The 21,723-nt window shown below is 33.3% G+C and overlaps 3 protein-coding genes and 1 non-coding gene across 5 annotated transcripts; 1 reads left to right on the top strand and 3 right to left on the bottom strand.

The window, feature by feature from the left end:
• Nucleotides 1-1,590: 1,590 nt before the first annotated feature.
• Nucleotides 1,591-3,070, bottom strand: LOC127788013 (extracellular ribonuclease LE-like). The gene is made up of 4 exons (XM_052316132.1): nucleotides 2,831-3,070; nucleotides 2,577-2,732; nucleotides 2,299-2,497; nucleotides 1,591-2,125 (listed from the first exon to the last, which is right to left on the bottom strand). Exons 1-4 carry the CDS (start codon nucleotides 2,987-2,989, stop codon nucleotides 1,899-1,901), a joined length of 741 nt encoding a protein of 246 aa, XP_052172092.1. The 5' UTR covers nucleotides 2,990-3,070; the 3' UTR covers nucleotides 1,591-1,898.
• Nucleotides 3,071-6,278: 3,208 nt separating this feature from the next.
• On the bottom strand, nucleotides 6,279-6,351 carry TRNAA-AGC (transfer RNA alanine (anticodon AGC)). Its single transcript has one exon. It is a non-coding gene; the product is annotated as a tRNA-Ala (tRNA).
• Nucleotides 6,352-6,396: 45 nt separating this feature from the next.
• On the bottom strand, nucleotides 6,397-9,074 carry LOC127788012 (protein NRT1/ PTR FAMILY 4.6). Of its 2 annotated transcripts, none has more exons than XM_052316128.1 (5): nucleotides 9,008-9,074; nucleotides 8,770-8,875; nucleotides 8,432-8,649; nucleotides 7,652-8,095; nucleotides 6,397-7,506 (listed from the first exon to the last, which is right to left on the bottom strand). In XM_052316128.1, the coding sequence occupies exons 1-5, from the start codon at nucleotides 9,008-9,010 to the stop codon at nucleotides 6,541-6,543; spliced, it is 1,737 nt and encodes a 578-aa protein (XP_052172088.1). In that variant the 5' UTR covers nucleotides 9,011-9,074; the 3' UTR covers nucleotides 6,397-6,540. The 2 variants fall into 2 exon arrangements, with proteins under 2 accessions (XP_052172088.1, XP_052172089.1); XM_052316129.1 differs by having other exon boundaries at nucleotides 8,770-8,897; nucleotides 9,008-9,056.
• Nucleotides 9,075-17,899: 8,825 nt separating this feature from the next.
• Nucleotides 17,900-19,826, top strand: LOC127787842 (homeobox-leucine zipper protein HAT5-like). Its single transcript, XM_052315877.1, has 3 exons — nucleotides 17,900-18,283; nucleotides 18,564-18,976; nucleotides 19,271-19,826. The coding sequence occupies exons 1-3, from the start codon at nucleotides 18,193-18,195 to the stop codon at nucleotides 19,688-19,690; spliced, it is 924 nt and encodes a 307-aa protein (XP_052171837.1). The 5' UTR covers nucleotides 17,900-18,192; the 3' UTR covers nucleotides 19,691-19,826.
• The last annotated feature ends 1,897 nt before the right edge of the window (nucleotides 19,827-21,723 follow it).

Genomic DNA, 21,723 nt, shown 5'->3' with positions numbered 1-21,723 from the left:
CTCCTGAGATTATGAATGTGTCAAACTTATATTTAATATATCTATTTGAAAATGTAGAACACATGATTTGAAAGATAAAATACTCTTTTACTTGTGAATTTCAACCTTTATAAATAAGCGGTGGTTCATTTGATTCAAGTAAGACTAAAATTATACTCAGGGTACAATCTTTTTATTTTATTACACTCTTATGTGAAGACTAATTTAAGTATTAAATGACTCACACAAGAAACATTCTGTACTCCTAATCATTTTATTTTTCACAGATTTCTCGAAAACTACAAATTTATGATAGACATTCTTATGCAATTACAAATTTATTGTTATATCTAAATAACAATAGAATAAATTATCCAAATTTATTATCCTATCTTAACTACATATGATAACAACACAAAATTCAACATTTGTTTAGTAAACTTATTTTATTATCATGGAATTATTATAGAGGAAACATATTGATATCAAATTGCTCAACTCAATAAAGTAGTACTAGTACTGAATAGTACCTTGTGAGCAAAGATGAATTAGATTTAGATGCCTTTTATCTTTGGGGGTTCTTGTCCTTTATATTGGCCGCAATTTGCTACCTAACTGCCATTTATACTACATTCGTGAGGGCAAAAAAAAAAAAAAGTTCTTGTCCTTCATATTGGCTGGGTGGATATTAGGTGTTATTTTTTAAATTTTTGATCTTACAAGCTGATAAAAGATTTGTCAAACTAAATTTGAATACCAACAAATTTATCATACCAATCTCAAATACTCAAAGATTAATATTCAAGAGTTGAATTTGTCGATCTCTTTTTTTTTTTTGAATTGGGTCAAATACAAGGACACGTGTTATTTTTTATTACTTGTTGATAAGGATCATAATAATATAAAATTAATTATTTTTTTAAAAAAATAACTTAATAATTTTTATCTTTTTAAAGTGTTCCCTCGTCACATATTGATGTAACCAAGACAAGAATGCAAGGGTGAAGTGAAAGTGCATTGATGGAATGGAAGCTATATTAGGAATTATTGCTACCATAAGGTCGGATATAAAAGTAAGGTAATCAAGTGACACCTACACATGCGTAATGTGAATCCAGAAATTCAAAGGGTTGAATATGCGAAAGGAAAAGGATTTCATTTCACACCAAACACCTTTACAATTTATATTTTTTAAACATAATAATTTCCTGTCTTCTTTCATTGACTAAATAAGTAAGTTCATCACTTCGTAAAATACTCATTTAATTTTTAAAATAATAATCACTAAAAATTAAAATAAAGGCAAATAAAATAATTTACATTAACATCTCTAATCAAGTCACCAATTCTCTACTTAGATAGTATATGTTAAAATAAATAAGATTATATTATATTAAAATATTTTTTGAATCAAGATATAAAATAATTAAAATAAAATTAAAAAATATTTTAAATTTTTATTAATCTATTTGTTAAATTTTTTTTAATATATTGAGAGACATGGGTTATTTTTTTTTTTTTTATGTGTGTAAGGTGCAAGATAAATTTATTTGAAAAAGTTGAGAGATAAATTTATTTAAATAAAAAGTTACGTCACTTCCTTTCAGTAAATTGTTAAATATAATAGAAATTATTTTTATTTAAAATATTTTTTATATGTCACTTTTTTTTTTTTTTTCAAATCTCATATTTTCCGCTCAATACAAACATATTCAAGCCCATGTATCATCAGATCCACATCACAAGTGGAGAAGCAGATACTAAATATGACTGGAAATACAATTTATTTCAGTTTCTTTTTGGGTTTCGTTATGTTTTCTGACGTCTGGTGATTGTCAAGTCCCCGTCACAAGTGGAGTGAACGTTTTGACACCCTTTGCTGTGCCGTGCCGTGCCGCAGCCGTGAAACCTGCTCTACTCTAGAAGGAAGGAAACTGCACGGTGGAAGCACATTTGCTGCCGGTGGGAAGCACCGGGCATTCAATGGTGTTTGATCCTTGATTGTCAATGCATACGTAAACCTGGTACAGTTGGCTGTTGCCCGATGCGTCAACATTGCATTCGATCCACGGAGTGAAGCCAAGTGCATCTTTTATGGCTCCTCTGATCCTGCTTAAGCTGTAGGATCCTCCATCCGGGTTGATTCCTGTCAATCATCATCTACTCGTTAATTTCGGGTAAAAATCATCTTCTTTTAATTTGGGCCATTATTATTGTAAGTGGTCTCATCTCATTCAATGGTGTTTTGTTGTGTTGTTTAGTAAAATATATGAGTATAAATGATGGGGAAATAATTAAATAGCATATCCATGGAAGTACCTGCGGACTGGAGAATTGGGAGGAGGCCGAGGGTTTCTTTCAAATTGAGAGCTGTTTTGAAGTAGTGGTGCTGGTCAAGAACGGACTCGGAGCAGGTCCCGTGTTTCTCCCATTCGTGCGACCAGAACAACGAGCCATCTCCCCTCGGGCACGCCAGCGTCGGCCAACTCCTCTGCATTCTGCTGATCAAGTCCGATACCTGCACCGCCATCACCATATATAGACTTCCTAAGTTGATTAATATTAAAAATATTCTAATTGATTTGGTTCCTACGAACCTGGGATCGATTGAAGTGGCTATCAGGATCGCAGTTCGAGGGGTAAGATCCGTCCTTGTAATTCGGCCAGAGTCCATGAATGCCGAAATCTGTCGCCGGCTTTCCCGTCGTCGGATAGCAACAACTCGCCTTTGTGTCGCAGTACGATCCCGGCCACTACATGTTCACAAAAATACATGAAGTCCTAAGAATCATCGACTAATTAACTAATTAATTAAAAGCACAGAGAGATAATAGATCGATGGATGGCTCACCTGTTGCACAAAGTAGAAGAAATCAAAATCTTGCTGCGCAACGGCAACGCACAGAAGCGACAATGAGCATTGCAGAATGAAGAGCTTGATCAGCAAGATTGAACTGGTGGATTTCATGGCGCTGTGAGTGTGAAGTAGCGGTGGAGTCGGGAGCTCCATTTATAGGGAAAAAAGGAGCAGTGTAAACAGAATAGGATAACGGGCTGGGGTTTCCATTACAGGTCCACCTTCCTTGTGTGAAAGGTTGAAAGAGAGGCCGCTGATTGATGGCTTGGCGGATATATGCCGACCAGTGTCTTGCCCTAATTTCCTCCTGTAAAATGAGGAGAGAGAGAGAGAGAGAGCATCTCAAAGTGGGATATTCCATGCGTTACGGCAGAGGCGTTGTGTTCTTCTGTATGGTTTATTGCAGCCTCTTCTTCCCTGCGTGCGTTCCCGCTGTTCGTTAAAGCAGTCTCTTTCCTCACGTCTCTTCCGCCACGACAAGAAAACAACCAAGTCATGGCTAAAATGGGAAAGCCACCACAGTGTATAAAATGCACAAAAAGGCTCCATCTTCTCTGCCTTGCACGGAAACAGACCCAACCAAAACAGAAATGCCAACCGAATAAGGTAGAAACAGAATAGAGAAAAAGGGTAAATTATATGAAAACCTTAGAGTCAGTTTGATTCCACATATTTTTTTATAAAAAATATATAATTATTATATATTTTTTATGAAAAATAATCAAACACTTTTAATTTTTTTATAGAAAAATATATATGGTACAAGCATTTAAAGTTTATTTTCATAGAATTCATTTTCTAAGGGGGTAGGGTGATTTTTATTTTCTATGTAATATTACCTAGAATTAAATTCTAAGTAATGCAATCAAACACACCTTTAGGGTCATATTAACTTATCCCGTTGCACTTTCAATTGCATCAAATAACTTCTTTACACTTTTAAAATATTGCAATCAACCACAATTTATTGTTATTTTATATAATTTTATACAATAATTTACATACAAAATACATAATTCTACATATAGAATTTCAATACATCAAAAAAATACAAAATTTTGTATTAATCAACCAATAAATTGCATAAAATTATGTAAAATAATAACAAATTGTGGCTGATTACAATATTTTGAAAGTGTAAGGGGGCTATTTAATGCAATCAAATAAGTTACACATGACCCTAATCGTAGGGGGATTTCATATAATTTACCTTAGAGAAAACAATATAATAGTGTTTGTTAATCAATATATAAGTCAAAAAATGTGGAATATGAAAAGCATCCTAAATATATGATCTTTTTAATGTATTTGTTAAACTTATCTGATGATCATTAGAAAAGAAATCACATGATTTCTTATTTTGATTTTTCAAGATATGTTTATCTCTCTCCCCTCAACATAAATATATCTTGGTATTTATAGATAAGAAAAAAATAACGTTTGTGTTTTCTAGTGCATTTTAAAAAATTTAATAAACAATTTGATAAAAATCTTGAAATGCTTTTCAACCTTATCTTGAGTATTTCATATCTTGGTCAGAAAAACATTCCGACCTTATCTTGATACTCTATTATTTTACTCATTTAACAAACGCTACTTAAAAAGAAAATGTTACTTTTACAAATAACTAGATTAGTGAGCGAATGCGCTAAAATTTAAAAATATCATCACTTAATTTATCATTATAGGCTCTGAATAAAATCCTAGGTTTTATCATTGTCTTCATCCCATGATGAAGCCTGGTTGGACTTCATGATTGATGAAGTCTAATGATTGATAATAAAATCCGATTCGATCATCGAGTTTGTATATCTTGTTGGTACATATAACATAATCCTTTTAAAAAAAGAAGTATGAAATAAAAATATGAAAGAAATGTATAAATAAAAAATAAAGGTTTTTTTATAAATATAATTTTTTATTTAAAAAAGTATTTATTTAATTAAAAATAAACATAAATTTTATAATCCATTCAATCAAATATAAAATAAGTTCTATTATTGATGAACCATAATTTATCAATTAAAAATAAATAATAAATTAAAAAAATAATCAAACATAACACAAACAACAAATTTAAAAATTTATTTACTTTTAAAAATAAACAGTACATTTTGACCAAATTTTTTTCCTCCTCTAATATCTTCATAGATAGAAATGAGTTATTAATATTTTTCTAATATTATAAAAAAACCCAAAATATTTTCAAATTTGTTAAAACTGCCAAAAATATATTTTTAAATATTTCAAAAATAAAAATATCAAAATGACTTGGTTTGTCAACGCAACATAACGTTTGCCAATGTGGGCAAGATGAGAAAACGGGCATGGGCTTCCCCTCCCCCGTTTTCTCTCCTCTCTGCATGTTTACGTCAAACAAATTCAACTTGAAATAATAGAATATTAGAAGGAAAACAAATAAATAAAAGTTGATAGATAGTGCTGAGGCTTGCACTTGCATCACTGTCTTTCAATTAACAAAATGATATTTTTTTATTTAATTATAATATTTTTATAACATTTATCCATTAATATATTATATATATTTATATAATATGACTTAAAATAAAATACACAAATAAACTATTTTCGTTGTGTGTAAATAAACTAGTTTGAGATTTAAATAAAGTATGTATCGCTTTAGCTATTGAGTTTACTTATATAACAATGTTATATGTATTTCTCGTACTACTTCTTATGGGTTAGACTCAGTTCAGTGAACTAGGCTAATTATCTGGAGCCCAGAAGATTCAAGCGACCTCGTTAAAGAAAACTCATACACCCCTAAAATCTAAGCTCATATCGCAAAATCAAGCAAACTCCCGGTAAGGCTTCCAACAAACTCTTAGAAATCGATTTAACGAGCTCCCAATAAAGTCTCTAGTTCGCTGGCCCAACCATTCAGTTCGCTGGCCTGAAACTTCCAATTTGCATGGACAACAAGGCTGCTGAACAGTCAGAGATAGGGATCCACTTACTTTATCTAAGACGAATCATAGTCCTCATAATGAGGATCCCACTCTCGATTTTATATAGAAGATAAGAACTGTTTGTCCCCCATTATATCATTTTTATATTTTTATATCTTATGCAAATTATAAATGCCCCTCATTATAAATAGGAGTCAGAAATATCACAAAGGGGAACAAAAAGAATAATTAGAGTACATTCGTGGAATAGGCACCGTTTTGGCCGAACCATGTGAAAATTCCTTATGTTCACTTATATCTGTTATTTTTATTTTCTTTCTCTTGATATTTCGGATTCACTCACTGCGACCCAAAATAAATCACGATCGGTCAAAATTGAAACGTCCACGCTCAACAAATTAACACGCATTTAAGGAGATAATTGTAATTACAATGGGCAAAAACAAAAAAAGCAATTATGTACACACATCAATACAAACAGATAAAATTTAAAAACTAAATTATTGAATTAGTGGAGATGCGGGGTATCGATCCCCGTACCTCTCGCATGCTAAGCGAGCGCTCTACCATCTGAGCTACATCCCCATGATACTGGATGGTAACACAAAATAGCTAAATTTAATATAAAATTAAGATTATATATTTTATATTATATATAAATATGTATCAGTCTGCATATGTATATATTACACCACCCTGACGACAAACGAAGAAGAAGAAGATATACTGCAACTAATATAAACACAGCGCGATGACACAAACAATTCGACCATATCACTTCTCGAGGCCTTTCGACCTGTACTTGTACCGCCTAGCCCAGAAGAGGTAGTTGAAGAAACTCAGTCCACTCAGCCCACACATCAGCCAGTAGAACCGATCCAGCCGATAATGATTCAAGTTCCTCCCAGCCAGCCATGGATGCCGGTTCGAGCTTCCCGCGGCCGTCACATTATTCACAACGGATACAATGATACTGCTGAGATAATACCCCACTGCCAGCGACGCCCACGACAGCGACGTGGCCAGTGACCTCATCCCCGCCGGCGCCTCGCTGAAGAAGAATTCCATCAATCCGGCCAGTGTAAAAAGATCGGCCGATCCCAGAAACAGGTACTGGAAAGAAACCCAGAAGAAAGTAATCGGCAACGGATTGGTAGAGTCGACCAGGGATTTGTTCCGGGCGACTGCCTTGCGCTTCACTTCGACTAAAGCAGCGATAGCCATGGCGAGGATGGAGAAGAGCAACCCGACTCCGATTCTCTGTAAATGGGTGATGCCCATTTCGGATCGGGTGGCCTTGCGGGCGAAGGGAACGATGAAGTGGTTGTAGATAGGGGCGAGGATCATGATGAAGAGGACGGGGAAGATGGGGAGGGAAGCCGGGGGGACTTGGAGTGAGCCGACCCGGGTGGTCATGGAGGCGGCTTGGTGGACGGAGAAGGTGGAGAGCTGGGCGAGGCAGGCGTTGAGGATGATAGTGGAGGCGAAAATGGGGAGGATTTTGAGGACGATCTTGACTTCCTCGACTTGCTGCGCCGAGCAGGACAGGGCTGGGTGGGCTGGCTTGTTCTGAGCCGCTTTGTTGAGGAACTTGAGGCTCTCTGTTGGGGTGGCAAAGGGAGATTCATTATTATTTGGTGTTTGTTCTTCTTCTTGGCTGGTGGTGGCGGCGGCCATGCTCGCTATTGCGTTGCTTGAGCCGCTTCTTAGGCAAGAGTTTAGTGCGGCTGCTAACAAAACCTGTTGAAATTTGGCAAAGCAAACCAGTGTGAGCAGCTGCTTAAATTAAACATGGTTAATTAACACCGTTACCTGCAGATTATTGATATAAGATTAGATGACGACCCGAGCATCGTGAATACTCTTGGTCTCTTAGGTCTCTTACCTTGCATATGGTTGTGAGAGGACTTCCAGAGGGTATCTTATTCCTGTAAAAGCACGAACCAACAAGAAAAACTGGGATCGACAAAACTATGGCCAAAGTACCGATGCCAAAGCCCCATTGCCAGCCCTTATTGTCCTCAATCCAGACCACGAACGTCACCGCAATTATGGCACCGGAGGCCAGACAGAAGACGAAGTAGTTGAAGAACGTGGATATCTTCTTCCTCCCCTCCGGCGTGCCGTCATCGAACTGCTCTGCTCCTTGTACCGGCAGCGATCCTTTAATGCCTCCCACGCCTAACGCCACCAAGTACAAGCCTGTGCCCAGCATCGCCGCCTTCCACCCGCTGACCTCCGAGCAGGGGCTGCTCGGCCTTTCGCCTCCGCCGCATGCTGGCGGCTTCAGCGACGGCGACCGAGCTTGCACTGTTAGAAGGATCAGGCCCTGTTTTGAATTGAAGCAAATCATAAATTCATAATTCCATTCCAACTCAGAACGAAGGACATAACGGTAATATACCTAATGAACCAAAATATACAAATAATATTACTTTTTTTAAAAAAAAATTTGTGATGTTGAGTGACGTGGCACGGAGTGAAGGAGATGGGTGGCAAAGGTGGCCGAGACGCCATTCGTCGACGGCATCGATCATCGATGTCTGCTCATCAAGAACACTCCGTTTTCCTCCCAAACTTATATATAATTATATTTATATATATCACGGCTATATTACATAACACATAACACAAAGAACGAGAAATCGGAGAGATTTAGAATTACCAGAAACTCGGTGAGTGCGCTTATCAGAAAGATGTGATACGCGGGGAAGAAAGCGTCCGACAGGAAGCCGCCGAGGATGGCGAGGAGGAAGGCGGTGCCCATGAAGTTGGTGACCGAATTGGCCGACTTCTCCGGCGACAAATGCATGTACTCCGACATGTAACGCACCAGGTTGCTCGCGCTTGCCAGATACGCCAAGTTCTCCAGAATCTCCACCCCTGCTCCGGCCGACCCGATTCGCCGGGAAAAAACCCACATGCAGATCCAGTATTAGCCAACAATTAACAAATCTGTTAGACGCTTGAATTGTAAAAAATAAAAAATGGATGCTTAATTACCCAGAACGAAGGATGCGGCGAGCATGCCGCCGTGGAAGCGCCGGAGTGCCGGTCTGTTCCGCCAGTCGACATAGCCGTCCCAGGTTTCCGCCGGCTGCTGCGATTCCTGAAAACAAAAAATGAGCCGGCTATATATATATCAGGGTTTAATTAATTAGCTAGCGGTGAATGAATGAATGAATTAGAAGAGAGAAGCGAAGAGGAGATCATATATATGGATAATGAAGATAGACAGTACCATTGTTGGCGTGGCTTGGGATCAGGTGAGATTGTGAAGCGGTGCGTTGGAGAAGACGACCAGCACGGGGTGGTGGGGGAATCAATCCATCAATTAAATAGGGAGAGGGGAGGAAGAAAGGGCCAAGTTGAAGATGAATAATAGAGGGTTCAATGCCTTCACACTGTGGGCTGTACGTGGCTGTGGAGAGGAGTGTGGGATTGTCTGCACTCGTCACGCTGTGCAGTCTGCCGTCAATGCATGCATCACAAACTCCTCACCATCCCCCCAAAGGTATATAAATTCCAATTTACTTATTTTAAAATATCAATAATTAAAGACTTTTACACCAATAATCATTCAACTTTATATTCTGTTACTGTTTGATCATTAAATTTTGAAATATTACTTATTAATCACAAATATTTCAAAACAGTTACTATTTAGTCACTAAATTTTAAAATGTTACCTACTAATCACTAATATTTCAAAACTGTTTCTCATCCGTCACTCGTGAATTTAAAGTTCAGTGACTAACGAGTGACGAGTAAGAAACGATTTTAAAATATTAGCGACTAGTAAATAATATTTTAAAGTTTAGTGACTAAGTAATAACAATTTTGAAATATTAATGACTAACAAGTAACATTTCAAAATTCAGTGACCAAATAATAATAGAATGCAAAGTTGAGTAATTATTGATGTAATTAATCTGATCATGTGCGTCTCCTCTAGTAAAAATAGGTAATTTACTCCATCGGCTCACCATTATATATGTTAGGAACAAATATCATTAGTTCTAGTAATATCATTATGTTATGATAAATTACCTAAACTTTTAGGGTTGTTTAAATTTTGATGGGAACCAAATCAAAAAATCTTAATCCATTTAAAAATCAATCTTATGTATAAACTCGAATTTGGAAAAAATATCGAATAAATATAGTAGAAAAGTATGTATTGACATTATTATTAGATATAAATACAACGTTGCATTATTTATTAGGAGCTTAACTTTAATTTTAATTTTGATTTTTAAATTATATTATGAAACAATTAATTTTTCTATTTACAAAAGTAATTGTATTGGAGGGAGCTACTCCGGAAGAAGGCGACAGTACTGGGTTACGGTTGCAGAGGAAAATTGCCCTGGAACGGGACGGATGACTGCTTGCAAACGGGGAACGGCAGACAAGTCTGAATTTTATCCACAACTCAACTACTCTTATTATATAATAATCATAATAATTATTATTATTATTATTATTAAAAGTAAATAATTTTTTAATCTTGTATATTTAAAAATAATTAAGAGTCCAAATAAAAAATTCATAAAAATGCTTAGGGTTTTTTGTTTTGAAATATCATAAGGCAAGGGTAAAAATGTCACATCTCATACATTATTTTGTATGATTTGATTAATTTTATTATTTTAATTACATCATTATATTTATATTTTTAAATTAATTTAATCCTTATATTTTATTTTTTTATGTAACAATTCGAACTTTTTCTTGTTTTAATTACATCTCTATACATATATTTTTAAGTCAATTCAACTCATATATTTTAATGTGTAAAAAAATAAGATCAGTTAATTTAAAAAAAAAATTACACATAAAAATATAAAGATTAATTAATTAAAAAATACAAATACAGTAGTATAATCAAAATAACGAAAAGCTCGGATTGTCACATGAAAAAAATATCAAAGTATAAGGGTTAAAATGATTTAAAAATATAAGTATATAAGTGTAATTAAAATAATAAAAATTCAAATAAACACACTAAAAAAGGACAAAAGTACAAACAACAAAAATATAAAATTAATAATTCATTTTAAAACCATTTCTACCAGCACCACCATATAAAAGGAGTCTCCTAAGAGTGCTCTTAGGAGACTCCTTTAGGTGCATTTAATCTACTTGTTTTTAATATTCAAACATTTATATTAATCGCTAATAACTGCATCGTATTTTGAAAAAATTAAAACATATATAAACAATTTTAACAATTAAAAAATAAAAATATTTTCACGACCAAAAAATCAGTTTAGTTGGTATTTATGGTTAAAGAAATATACGATATAATAACAAGTAGGCCCAGCTAGACTCGTTTATAGGACAGGCCCAACAGGCTTGCAAGCCTAAATGGGCCAAACCCAGTAGAAATTGGTCAGCTTGGCCTCTTTTTAATATGCTTGAAAAAATAAATTTAAAGAATAATATTTAAATAAGTTTCCTGAGCCGGTGAATCTGCTGTGCTGGCCGACTGAAGCAAGGCTTTTTTGCAAGCCAAGTCGTAGGGCTCAGACATGCTAGACTCGGGTCAGCTCGACCCATCTAAGAGAAGAAGCCGGATCAGTACCCGACCGGTTTGACATTATCTAGCTGAGCTCCACCTCCGGCTCTGATTCGTCTTCCTCCTCGTGGACGCCACCTTCTGCCAACGAATCTCCATTTTTAAAGCTCCAAGATTCACTGGCTTCGTTTCCTTCTTTACTTGGCCCTCACCCTGACCCATTCATAATTTCGTTCTACCCTACTTAGATTTGGTTGCAGAGATACTTTCTATTATTAAATAATAAAGAAATAAAATAGTTTTAATTATTTTATGCAAAAGATGTGATTTTAGTTTGCATTCCCTTTTGTGAAAATAGTTTAATCAATTAAAATTTATTAACTGATTAAATTTAATTAGGGAGTAAAATCGAAATGAACCGACCTATTAACTCGAAGAATCAAATTAATCAAAAATCAAAAAAATCAAACCAAATTATATAAATCAAACAGAATCAATTAAATTAAAGAACCGCAAAAAAATTAAAAAATATCAAAATAATTGATATAAAAGACACACAAAAAAATGACGTCATTTTATAAACATTAAAACAATACCATTTTAAAGTTTGATCGGTTTAGTTAGTTTAGTTATTTCAACTAAAAAATCAAACCAAAAATTAAAAAATTAAATTTTTGAAAAAATTAATTAAATCAAACTGATACAAGAAAAAAATCGAATCGAACTAACAAGTTTAGTCGGTTCGGTTCGTTTTGTTCAAGCAAAATTAAATTTTTGATTTCCCCCTCAATCGCTATAACTATTTATAGAGATTTAACTATTGTTTATAAACTTTTCTCATCTCAAGTGTCTTAAAATTATCACGGAAGTTGAACTTTGATAAGATTATGTAACCCCAACATCTCATTGAGGTTGATTTCTTCTTTTTCAACATTGACGAAGCAAGAAAAAAAAGAAAAGAAGAGAGAGATTGTCGCCATCGTTATCACATTGATAGAGATGGAAAAAAAGAGTGTTGTCAGGGGAGAATAATAATTATTATAAATTATATAAAAAATACCTAAATTTTATGGGTCTTTTTATAAAAGTTAAGTCTTTTTAAAATAGTTTTAGATTTTTTTATAAAATTTGTAGATTTTTTTTTAAACTTAGGTTTTTTTTTATCAAAGTTAATTTTTTTTCATATCGAAGACTAAATGTCAAATTTTTTAATTATTATTTAATCAAATATCATATTTTTATATCAAACTTAATCTAATGAATCTTACTAAAGTAAATTTTTTTATGAGAGGTGAAATAATACGTAATATTTTACAGTGAAAATTTAAAATAATAATTTTTAATAATTAAAATATCAAAACTTCATTTTTTATATTTTAAGAATTAAAGTCATATTTTTTAATTATTAAAAGATGATTATATATATATGTGTGTGTATTAAGCTTTTATTTAATTTAGCCATCCATGCTTTTTGGGCTTTGGGCCTGGGCTTCCCCAGAATCAAAGAGATTGGCGTCCAGATTTGGACAGACTGACATATTTAATTTCTCCCATTGCTTAACGGCGGGGATAACTGCCGGCAGCCGACAAGGCCCCCTTCAGAATAATTATTTTTTAATTCGAATAACAAAATAAGTGCCAATAAATATTATTTATATATTTAAATTTGATATTTTTATCAATATATTGTATTATTTATATTTAACGTGTATATGAATCAAAACTCAGATAAATAGACATAGAGAAGCCCAAAAAGATAATTTAAAGAAAAAAATTAAAAATAAAATAATTCACTTAATAAATAGGCATCTACCTACTCACGAAACCTATAAAAGATAGTTAAATATAAAAAATAAGAATTAAAATAAATAAGAAAATCACGAAAAACTTAAGAAACCCTTTTGGCAAACTCCCAATGAAAAGAAGTTTTGCATAACCTAGTAAAGTTTCGTGGAGATCCTTCTAGCAAGATATTTTAGAGCGAAAAAAATGTGCAAATAAATAAATATAAAATCCTATAAAAAAAATGTGTAAAAGAGGAGTATAAGGTAAATTTAAATTGATTCCAAAAAATCAAGAATAATTATCACAAATCTATTAAGCATCGTTATAAATAAATGAACTCTCGTCCTTCAAATGTAAGCTGTAGAAATTCATGAAAGATCTCTGTTAATTAAGAAAACATGACTTAAGTATCAAAATATTTGTACAAAAAATGTTGTGCTTATTCTGATCGTTTTTTATGTTATTAGGCCTTAAGACAAATCTCCCAATATAAATTTTATTATTCTATTTAGACAATAACAACATTAATATAAAATACAATATAAAATATCAATACAAAATATCACTATAAATATCAAAATTAAATATCCAAATAGCATTATATGAAATAAACCTAAATCAATTTAATAGTGAAATTTGATAATTCTACTAAAAATGGGGTGAAGTATTAAAAGTAGGGTTATTCACGAAATTAATTCAATTCTTTTTGAGAATTTATAATTTTATTGAATGATTTTAATTTTGACAATTAGGTTTAAATTAGTTAAATTGTATACAATTTTATTCAATACGTAAAATCAATTTAAAAGGAGTGTGTTTATACTGACTTGACATGTTACGTGTCATATAATAATAATATTTGTGAAATCCATATGTACACATAAATAAAAAAAATAATATGTAAAAGAAAAGTAAACAAATTATGCAAAACAAGTTATAAATATATTTAATTAAATATACATGTAGATCTTATAAATATTATTATTATATGACATTTGACATGCTAACTCAACATAAACATATTCTCTGTAAATCAATTTTACATATTAGATGAAGTTGCATTTAATTGAACCAATTTGAACATATTATCAAAATTAAAAAGATTGGATAAACTTATAAATTTACAAAATATATATATATATATATATTTTCATAATTAGCCATAAAAAAAATGGCAAACTTTTATCTCTATGGAAAATTTTAAAAATTTTCAATAGTATATCAAATTTTTTGTTTATTTGTAATTTTATAATGAATTTTTAATCCTTTTTAGCTTTGCATTTAGTTTAAATTGGATTATACTATAAACATCCATCTAAGATAAATTTGTTAAAATCAATAATATAAAGTTATATCAATATAAGATTAAAATATTTTTTAAATTAAGATATAAAATGATAAAGATAAGTCAGGTAAACATTTCAAAATTTTTATCAAACTGTTTATTAAATTTTTTAGAATATACTGAAAGACACATATGTTATTTTTCTTATCTATAAAAATTAAGATAAATTTATCTCGAGAAAAGAGATAAATTTATCTGAAAAATTCATATAAGAAGTCTCGTGACTTATTTTTCAACGATCGCTAAATAAATATAATAAAAAATATTTTTATCTAAAATAATTTTAATATTCTATTTTTTTTATTTATATCTTAATTAATAAACACTAACTAATTATATATCGTGGATGAAATTAATGTCTAACCTGGACAATAAGTTAAAAATACTATATTTTATGTATATTACTCATATATATATACATATATTAAGGGGGTTAGTGAGACACGTGTAAAAATATATTTAACATTAAAATATATTTTTTAATGTTTATAAACATATAATTTTAGGTAATATGTAGGGGTATTTTAGATAATATCAAATATTTCTTAAACGATACGTGACGGTCCACTTTAACATTTAAAGGCACAGCGAACAAAGAATTAAATTATGAAATTATAAGATTGGAATTAAACACACAGTTGTATTAAAAAAAATTAAAAACTTGTCACGAGGTTAAAATAAAATATAAAGTTGAATAAAGCATAATTTAAAATGCTTTTTTATATAATTTTATTATTATCGAAATAAAAAAGGATGGATGAGTCAGCGTCAGGTGCATCAAATTCCGAGCTGTACAGTGATAATGATTGATGGGGGCACTGGGCTTTGTCCTTCTTCGGCCAATTGGGAGATCAAATTACCAAACATGCCCTCCCCCCTCCCTTTCAGTCTTCCTTTGCTCTTTCCTTCCACGGAAATGTTACTTGCGAATTCAGAAACCATATTTGGCGTGATGTTTTTAAATTATTATATTATATATTTATATTAATTAAATACATAATATAATACATTAATATAAAAATATAAATTCAATTTTATAGTAGATTCAATTTATATTAATTAAATTCTAATTTAAACTTGAAACGGTATAACTAAAAGTAAATTTTATAGAATCAAATCAAATAAAATTAAACCTAAAATCAAATTATCATTATCAATTGTCATAGTTCTTTCTTTATGTAAGCCTATAAACACCTATTTTCTCAACTTAAAAATAAAACAACACGATTGGGAATATTATATTTTTACGTTTTTTTTTATAATTATTTGAATTTTTCGTTATTTTGATCATAATTTTTAATTTAATTTTTATATTTTAAATTTTTTTTTAAATTCTTTTGTTTTTTTGGTTATTGTGGCTGCTGGTGCCAGAGGCTGCATGCATCACCCTGCAGTGTCTTATGTCTTTGCCCGAGTTCAATGAACCACACCCACATAACACAACAAAACAATCTAGTTTTGTTTTCTTCTTCAAGAAAGCACAAGCAAAGATGATGAACAGTCCACTGTTCCTTTGCATGCTGGCTTCCCAATGAAAATTCATTGAACTTCCACACACTTTTGTCTCTCCACCACTCGCTTTATTAGCCAAGCCAACCCCTCCATTGTCTCTCTTTCACCCCCACCTCCCCAACTCCAAACTCTTGTCAGCTTTTGAGGCCTTTGCTCCAAAACTTAATTTTGCCTTTTTTTGCAATTTTATTGATAGAGCATGTGCAACAAATTTATACTTTTTAAGCGTACATGGAGAAAATTTACTATACATCGCACATGTAGCATAACCCAATGACATGGCATTAAAAAATTACAAAAATATCTATATCGTCATGTGTTCTTTATCTTAAGCCCTTGGAGAAATGCATGACAAGTGTCAGCATTAGGGTGAAGACTCGGACCCGAATCCAAAAGAATTTGGGACACATGAGAAGAATTCGCTCCCATTCTCATAATAAAATTAGGAAAATCCTCTTGAAATTGGCGGTATAAAAATTCATGGATCTCGAAACTCATTTCGGGCAATCTCATCACCTTATAAAAGGCACAGACTCTCTCATAGATATATAGTATCTAATCTAAATTTACTTTCAGCTCTTATCTTTATAGACTCGTGCCTATTTTTTTGGTTTTATTAACTTTAGTTTCGGAGTCTAAATTGGGAGACTTAGCACTACCTCATTCTTTTGTAGTTATATTGTAATACTCTAAGAATTCAGATAAGAATAATATATATCGAGAATAAGTATGTAAGAAAATAATACTAACTAGATATATTTTGAGTTGAATGTAAACAAAGAACTCCGGGGTTAAACGTGTTTGAGTTGGGAAAATTCAAAGATGGGTGATTCCCTGAAAAATTCGCGTAGACCCATCAAGATAAGTTGTTTCGATTCTTCCTATCGCCCGATATAAAATATTACATACATCTCTCAAAGTTAAAATCTCGAGACAACGTCTTTTTCTTGAGAGTATAATGTACTCTCAAAGTATATTAACCCAGGCTAAAAATCTCAAAGCTAAGGCTCCAAAATAATGCATAATGATTGGCCTCAAATATTACAATAAACATATTTCTTAATTTTAGTTTTATGAAAATAATGCATAATGATTGGCCTCAAATATTACAATAAACATATTTCTTAATTTTAGTTTTATGTGCTTTTCTATAACATTTTGACCAAAATGATTAATTTTTATAGCAAATGCTATAACAAAACACATCCAATTTGAAGAAGAAAACATCACACACACACACACACACATATACACAATAAAGAGAAACTCATGGTCATGGATCGTCTAAACTGCATGATAGCTGAAGTGCATTTCCAAATACGTTGGTTTGAAACGTAGAAGGGGAGAGCTTATCGCTTGGATTGGATGTCAACTAATATTTTTTGACAAATTGGTATAACGTAACACTCTCCGATCATACCCACCCCAAATATACAATAGAGGAAGGCCCCCCCCCCCCCCCCCCCCCCCCCCAGTCTTTTTCCTATTAAATGAGTGACGTTACGGTACTATATATGTTAAACCCTAAACCCATAAAAACTCTTTAATGCTTAATATATATATATATAGTTATTTAATTAGATTATTATTATGCGATCGAGTTTAGGCCAAGATTATCAAGTTAATTAGGGTTCGTGTAGAAGGGTCGGGAACCTTCATTCCTCGTTGACCAATAAAAACGGGGGTTATGTCACCTGAGATGAGAGAGAGGTAGAGATAAAATAATTAAAATTCATAAAACTCAAAAAGTTTTTACGAAATAGATTATATATAATTAACTTGCCAATTCTAATATATGAAAATACTATTTAAGTATTTAAAATTTACACTTATAATAATATTTTATAAATTTATATTAATATGGTATAAAATATAATAAATTAATATAAAATATTAAATTTAAATATCTAAGTATTATTTTTTATTATTATCTATGAAAAGATGAGGTCAATCGGTGGCTTGCTGCCACTTGCGCAAGTTCCAAGCTCAAGGAAGGGAAGGGAAGGGAAGGGAAGGGAAGCTATCTCAACTGAAGTCTTGTTTTTCACAGCTCTCTCTGTCTTTATAATCCCCATCGGTCCCTTCTTCCCATGGAAGAATCTCTCTCTCTCTCTCTCTCTCTCTCTTCCATCTCTCTGCGGTGCGTCCTGATGAGCATAAATAAGCTCTCGCTATCTCCATTCTTTTGACCTCCCCGTCGCCTTCTTCACCACCTTCTTCTTCAATAAAATCTGAACCAGCTTTCGAAGAAAAGAAGCTATATATGGAGGTCGGAACGGTAAATGACAGGCTACCTGCTTCTTCCCAGGTCCTCGACTCTCTCTGGATCTCCAAATCTCACCCTTCCTTCCACGGTACACCCCTTTCCCGGAAAGTTATTGTTTTATGTTTTCATGTCCATTTTCGTTTCTGGGTTTCTTCTCAGCCTCACTCGCTTGCCTGAAAATTAGTTTGTCTCAACTTTGCTTGTCGGTTTCTGCAATGGAGTCTAATTTCTGATGAAACTTTGTTTCTGTAATTTAATTCTCTCTGCAAATTTTCTGTTCTGCTCTGATTTGACTTGCAATTGCTCGAGTCTGTTTTGCATCAACTGGTCTGGAATTACACTAATTAAAGCTTCATTTTGATCTGTAGGCGACTCCTTTTCATGTTCATTGTCCATGGTCAAGTCCGAAGATGTCAGAGGGGCAAGCCCCACCTCGGACCTGCCATTTTTCTCGGCGCTCGAGAAAGAAGAAAGCGGCAATGAGGACTACGACGGGTGCTTCCACCAACCGGGGAAGAAAAGGCGGCTAACCGCCGATCAAGTTCAGTTTCTGGAGAAAAATTTTGAGGTAGAAAATAAGCTTGAACCAGAGAGGAAAGTCCTGCTCGCCAAGGAACTGGGCTTGCAGCCCCGCCAAGTCGCCATCTGGTTCCAGAACCGGCGAGCCCGGTTCAAGACCAAGCAGCTGGAGAAGGACTATGACTCTCTCAAGGGAAGCTTTGATAGGCTCAAGGCTGACTACGAAAACCTCCTCAAGGAGAAGGAAAGATTGCGAAATCAGGTAAATTATTTGGTAATTCCTCACATTCGGATCTCAGATAAAAATCAACTTGTTTGTGGATAAGGTTCAAAGTTGACGCCTCTGCAACTCTCCCTTTCGTAGTTTTTGATTGGTCTAATCACAATAATATATTACAAAATTTATTGTGATTTTGTGTCTCGAGTGTGTGTTGGAAGTGGAAAACCAATGCTGCTAGTGTATATTTCTCATTGTCGTGAGATTGTTAATTTGTATATGGAAGTATGTAGGTTAAAACCAAACCAAGTTAACTGACGCAATCGTCTTCTTCATCAGGTTGAGGCGCTCAGAGAGAAGCTGCTTCTGAGAGAAGATCAGAGCCGAATTTCAGAACTTGCCGGTTTAATCAAACCGGTGGTTGCAGAGGCCCAGAAGCAAATGCCCAATTCAGCAGGTTCTGGGCATATTATAGCCAAGCAGGAAGATGCAAATTCATCAGCCAAGAGTGATGTTTTCGATTCAGAGAGCCCGCATTCTTCAACCCTGGAGCCGGCGAACTCTTCCCATGGCTTCGGACCCGAGCAATCGAACGTCGACGAAAACGAGCTCGGCCGGGGGCTTTTGCCGTCGCCGTGCTTCCCCAAGCTTGAAGAAGAAGAAGAAGAAGAAGAAGACGAAGAGGAAAGCCTGGCTGCAAATTGCTCCGGCTGGAGCTTCCCGGTTGAAGGTCAGCCTTCTTGGTTGTGGCCTTACTGAATTAGCTGCTTCCAGGCCATAGATAGGACTCGAACTAATTAATCTCTTAATCAGCCCATGCAACTTCATGTGTTCTGTTGTAATTAATGTTTCGATGCAATAAGATACTGTTCCCTGTCCCTCGTTTCCAGCTTTATTTTGGCATTCTTTGGCATCAAAGTTGGTTCGAATTTGAACGAGGAAGAAGCTATACTGTTGCATCCTAGTTTGTGGTGATGGGTGAGCTGGTTTTGCACTTTGTGCACCGAGAATGATGAACCTTTAGGGCATATTGGGATCATAATCTTTGTACGAACTTCCGTCTTCGTATTCTTAGTTACGTTAAAGAGAGATAAATCGTAAATTAAATTTTTGATTCTTGCGTAGAGCGAAAATCGAACTCATAATTCATCAGATTAACATTAACATATTATTAATCTGGCCGTTCGACCTATCTCCCTAGTACACTTTTAGAGCATATTAACGTTTATGATGGATGGATCAGAGTAATGGGATAAATCCGTTTAATGAAGTTGTTTTAGAACATGATTATTAGGAACTTTGGTATAATCTTCACAGCTCTAAATAACAAGCACAATCACACTAAGCAACCCCAATTCAATAACAAAATGGGTTGTTATGTGAGTTCTGAAAAATTTTGATGAGTCAATTAGGTACTTATTTTATAAAATTATCTCTGTTATTTTAGATATGAGACCAAAATCAATGTTGGGAAAATTCCAACTCTTTTTGGTTCTTTATCCACGAGACTCATGGATAAACTAACCGGGTATTCATAAATCTTATAAATCAAATATACTAACTTAGTGTTTATTAATTAAAATATAAACTAAAAAAAAGTGAGATATAAAAAATATTTTAAATAAAAATATTTTTTAAATTTATTCGATAACCCATTAAAAATAAGTCACGCAATTTCTTATACAAGATTTTACGGATGAATTTATCTTTCTTCTTTAAATAAATTTATTTAAAATTTTACAAAACAAGAGACCTATGTATCCCACCTCATACAACCCTCACTCTCTTTATATTCATCTATTTTTCTTCTTATTAATCTTTTTTTTTTCTTTCATCTTCTTATTTCATCTGCCGCCGTAGTTTTCGCCGCAATTAATTTTAAATGAATTTAAAATAAGAATATTTTAATAAAAAAATATTTTTATATTTATAATATATATATATTTAAACACACACAGAAAGAAAATGTGTTATTCTTGGTATATTTTAAAAAATTTAAAATATTTTTTATTCTTATTTTGATCATGAAAGTATTTCGACTTGATTCAAGTTTATCTTTCATATTTTATCAAGCTAATAAGTACCTAGACATATATTTAACTCTGGCACGATATTTGAGATAAATTGGCTACAAATTAACGATGAGTATGGGACTAAATTAGGGTTAGGGCAACTCATCTGGTCGTCTTCATCTCTGGCAAGCAATAACGGAGCCCCAAAATTCTAATGGAATCTGCTTTTTGGCTTTGAACAAGCGAACATCTGCAGTGGAAAACTAGGCGTTGTGTGTCTTAGATGGCATGCACAGTTTGAAACTCTTGCAAAGTTGGAAGAAGAAAAGGTAAGAGAGGAGGGAGGGAGGCCCTGTAAAGTCAATTTATGAACGGCTAATTTCAACAACTTCTTCAATTGCCAATGACTTTTTAGCCCCATAGGTGCTGACATTTGGTCCCCCAGCTTGACGTCTGCCCTTCTTCAATTTCCCGGCTCGGCTTGTAAGGGTTCGGGGAGGACAGGAGGGTCGTTTTTTATATTTAATTTTAGTTTTATTTTTTATTTCTTAAGGAATATATTATATTTAGTTTTTAAAAAAAAAAAGAAACTAAATCTTCCCAGTTTTTGTTGCTTGTTGATGGAGAATTAGCGGCATCGGCACGATATCGCTTTGAAGGAACAAGAAGTAAGCTTGGCTCTACAAAGCTTGCCGTGCTTTCATGTTGAGTGACCTTTGGTCGGAAGCACTTGAAAACCTTCCCAAAATCAAGTAATTTTCTCCTAATTTTATATTAATA

This window comes from Diospyros lotus, chromosome 13, assembly GCF_014633365.1.
Source record: "Diospyros lotus cultivar Yz01 chromosome 13, ASM1463336v1, whole genome shotgun sequence".
NCBI lineage: Eukaryota > Viridiplantae > Streptophyta > Magnoliopsida > Ericales > Ebenaceae > Diospyros > Diospyros lotus.
This window is presented reverse-complemented; position numbering and strand designations above follow the sequence as displayed.

What these genes read in the sequence shown, in the direction of transcription:
- LOC127788013 (XM_052316132.1), bottom strand. Translation starts at nt 2,989, where the DNA reads ATGGAGCTCCCGACTCCACCGCTACTTCACACTCACAGCGCCATGAAA. An exon ending in TCTTCTACTTTGTGCAACAG is followed by an intron (nt 2,733 to 2,830) that starts GTGAGCCATCCA and finishes GTGAACATGTAG; the next exon opens with TGGCCGGGATCGTACTGCGA. An exon ending in CCCAATTCTCCAGTCCGCAG is followed by an intron (nt 2,126 to 2,298) that starts GTACTTCCATGG and finishes GATGATTGACAG; the next exon opens with GAATCAACCCGGATGGAGGA.
- LOC127788012 (XM_052316128.1), bottom strand. An exon ending in GCGCACTCACCGAGTTTCTG is followed by an intron (nt 8,096 to 8,431) that starts GTAATTCTAAAT and finishes AATTCAAAACAG; the next exon opens with GGCCTGATCCTTCTAACAGT. An exon ending in CTCTCACAACCATATGCAAG is followed by an intron (nt 7,507 to 7,651) that starts GTAAGAGACCTA and finishes AAATTTCAACAG; the next exon opens with GTTTTGTTAGCAGCCGCACT.
- LOC127787842 (XM_052315877.1), top strand. Translation starts at nt 18,193, where the DNA reads ATGGAGGTCGGAACGGTAAATGACAGGCTACCTGCTTCTTCCCAGGTC. An exon ending in ATCTCACCCTTCCTTCCACG is followed by an intron (nt 18,284 to 18,563) that starts GTACACCCCTTT and finishes TTTGATCTGTAG; the next exon opens with GCGACTCCTTTTCATGTTCA. An exon ending in AGGAAAGATTGCGAAATCAG is followed by an intron (nt 18,977 to 19,270) that starts GTAAATTATTTG and finishes CTTCTTCATCAG; the next exon opens with GTTGAGGCGCTCAGAGAGAA.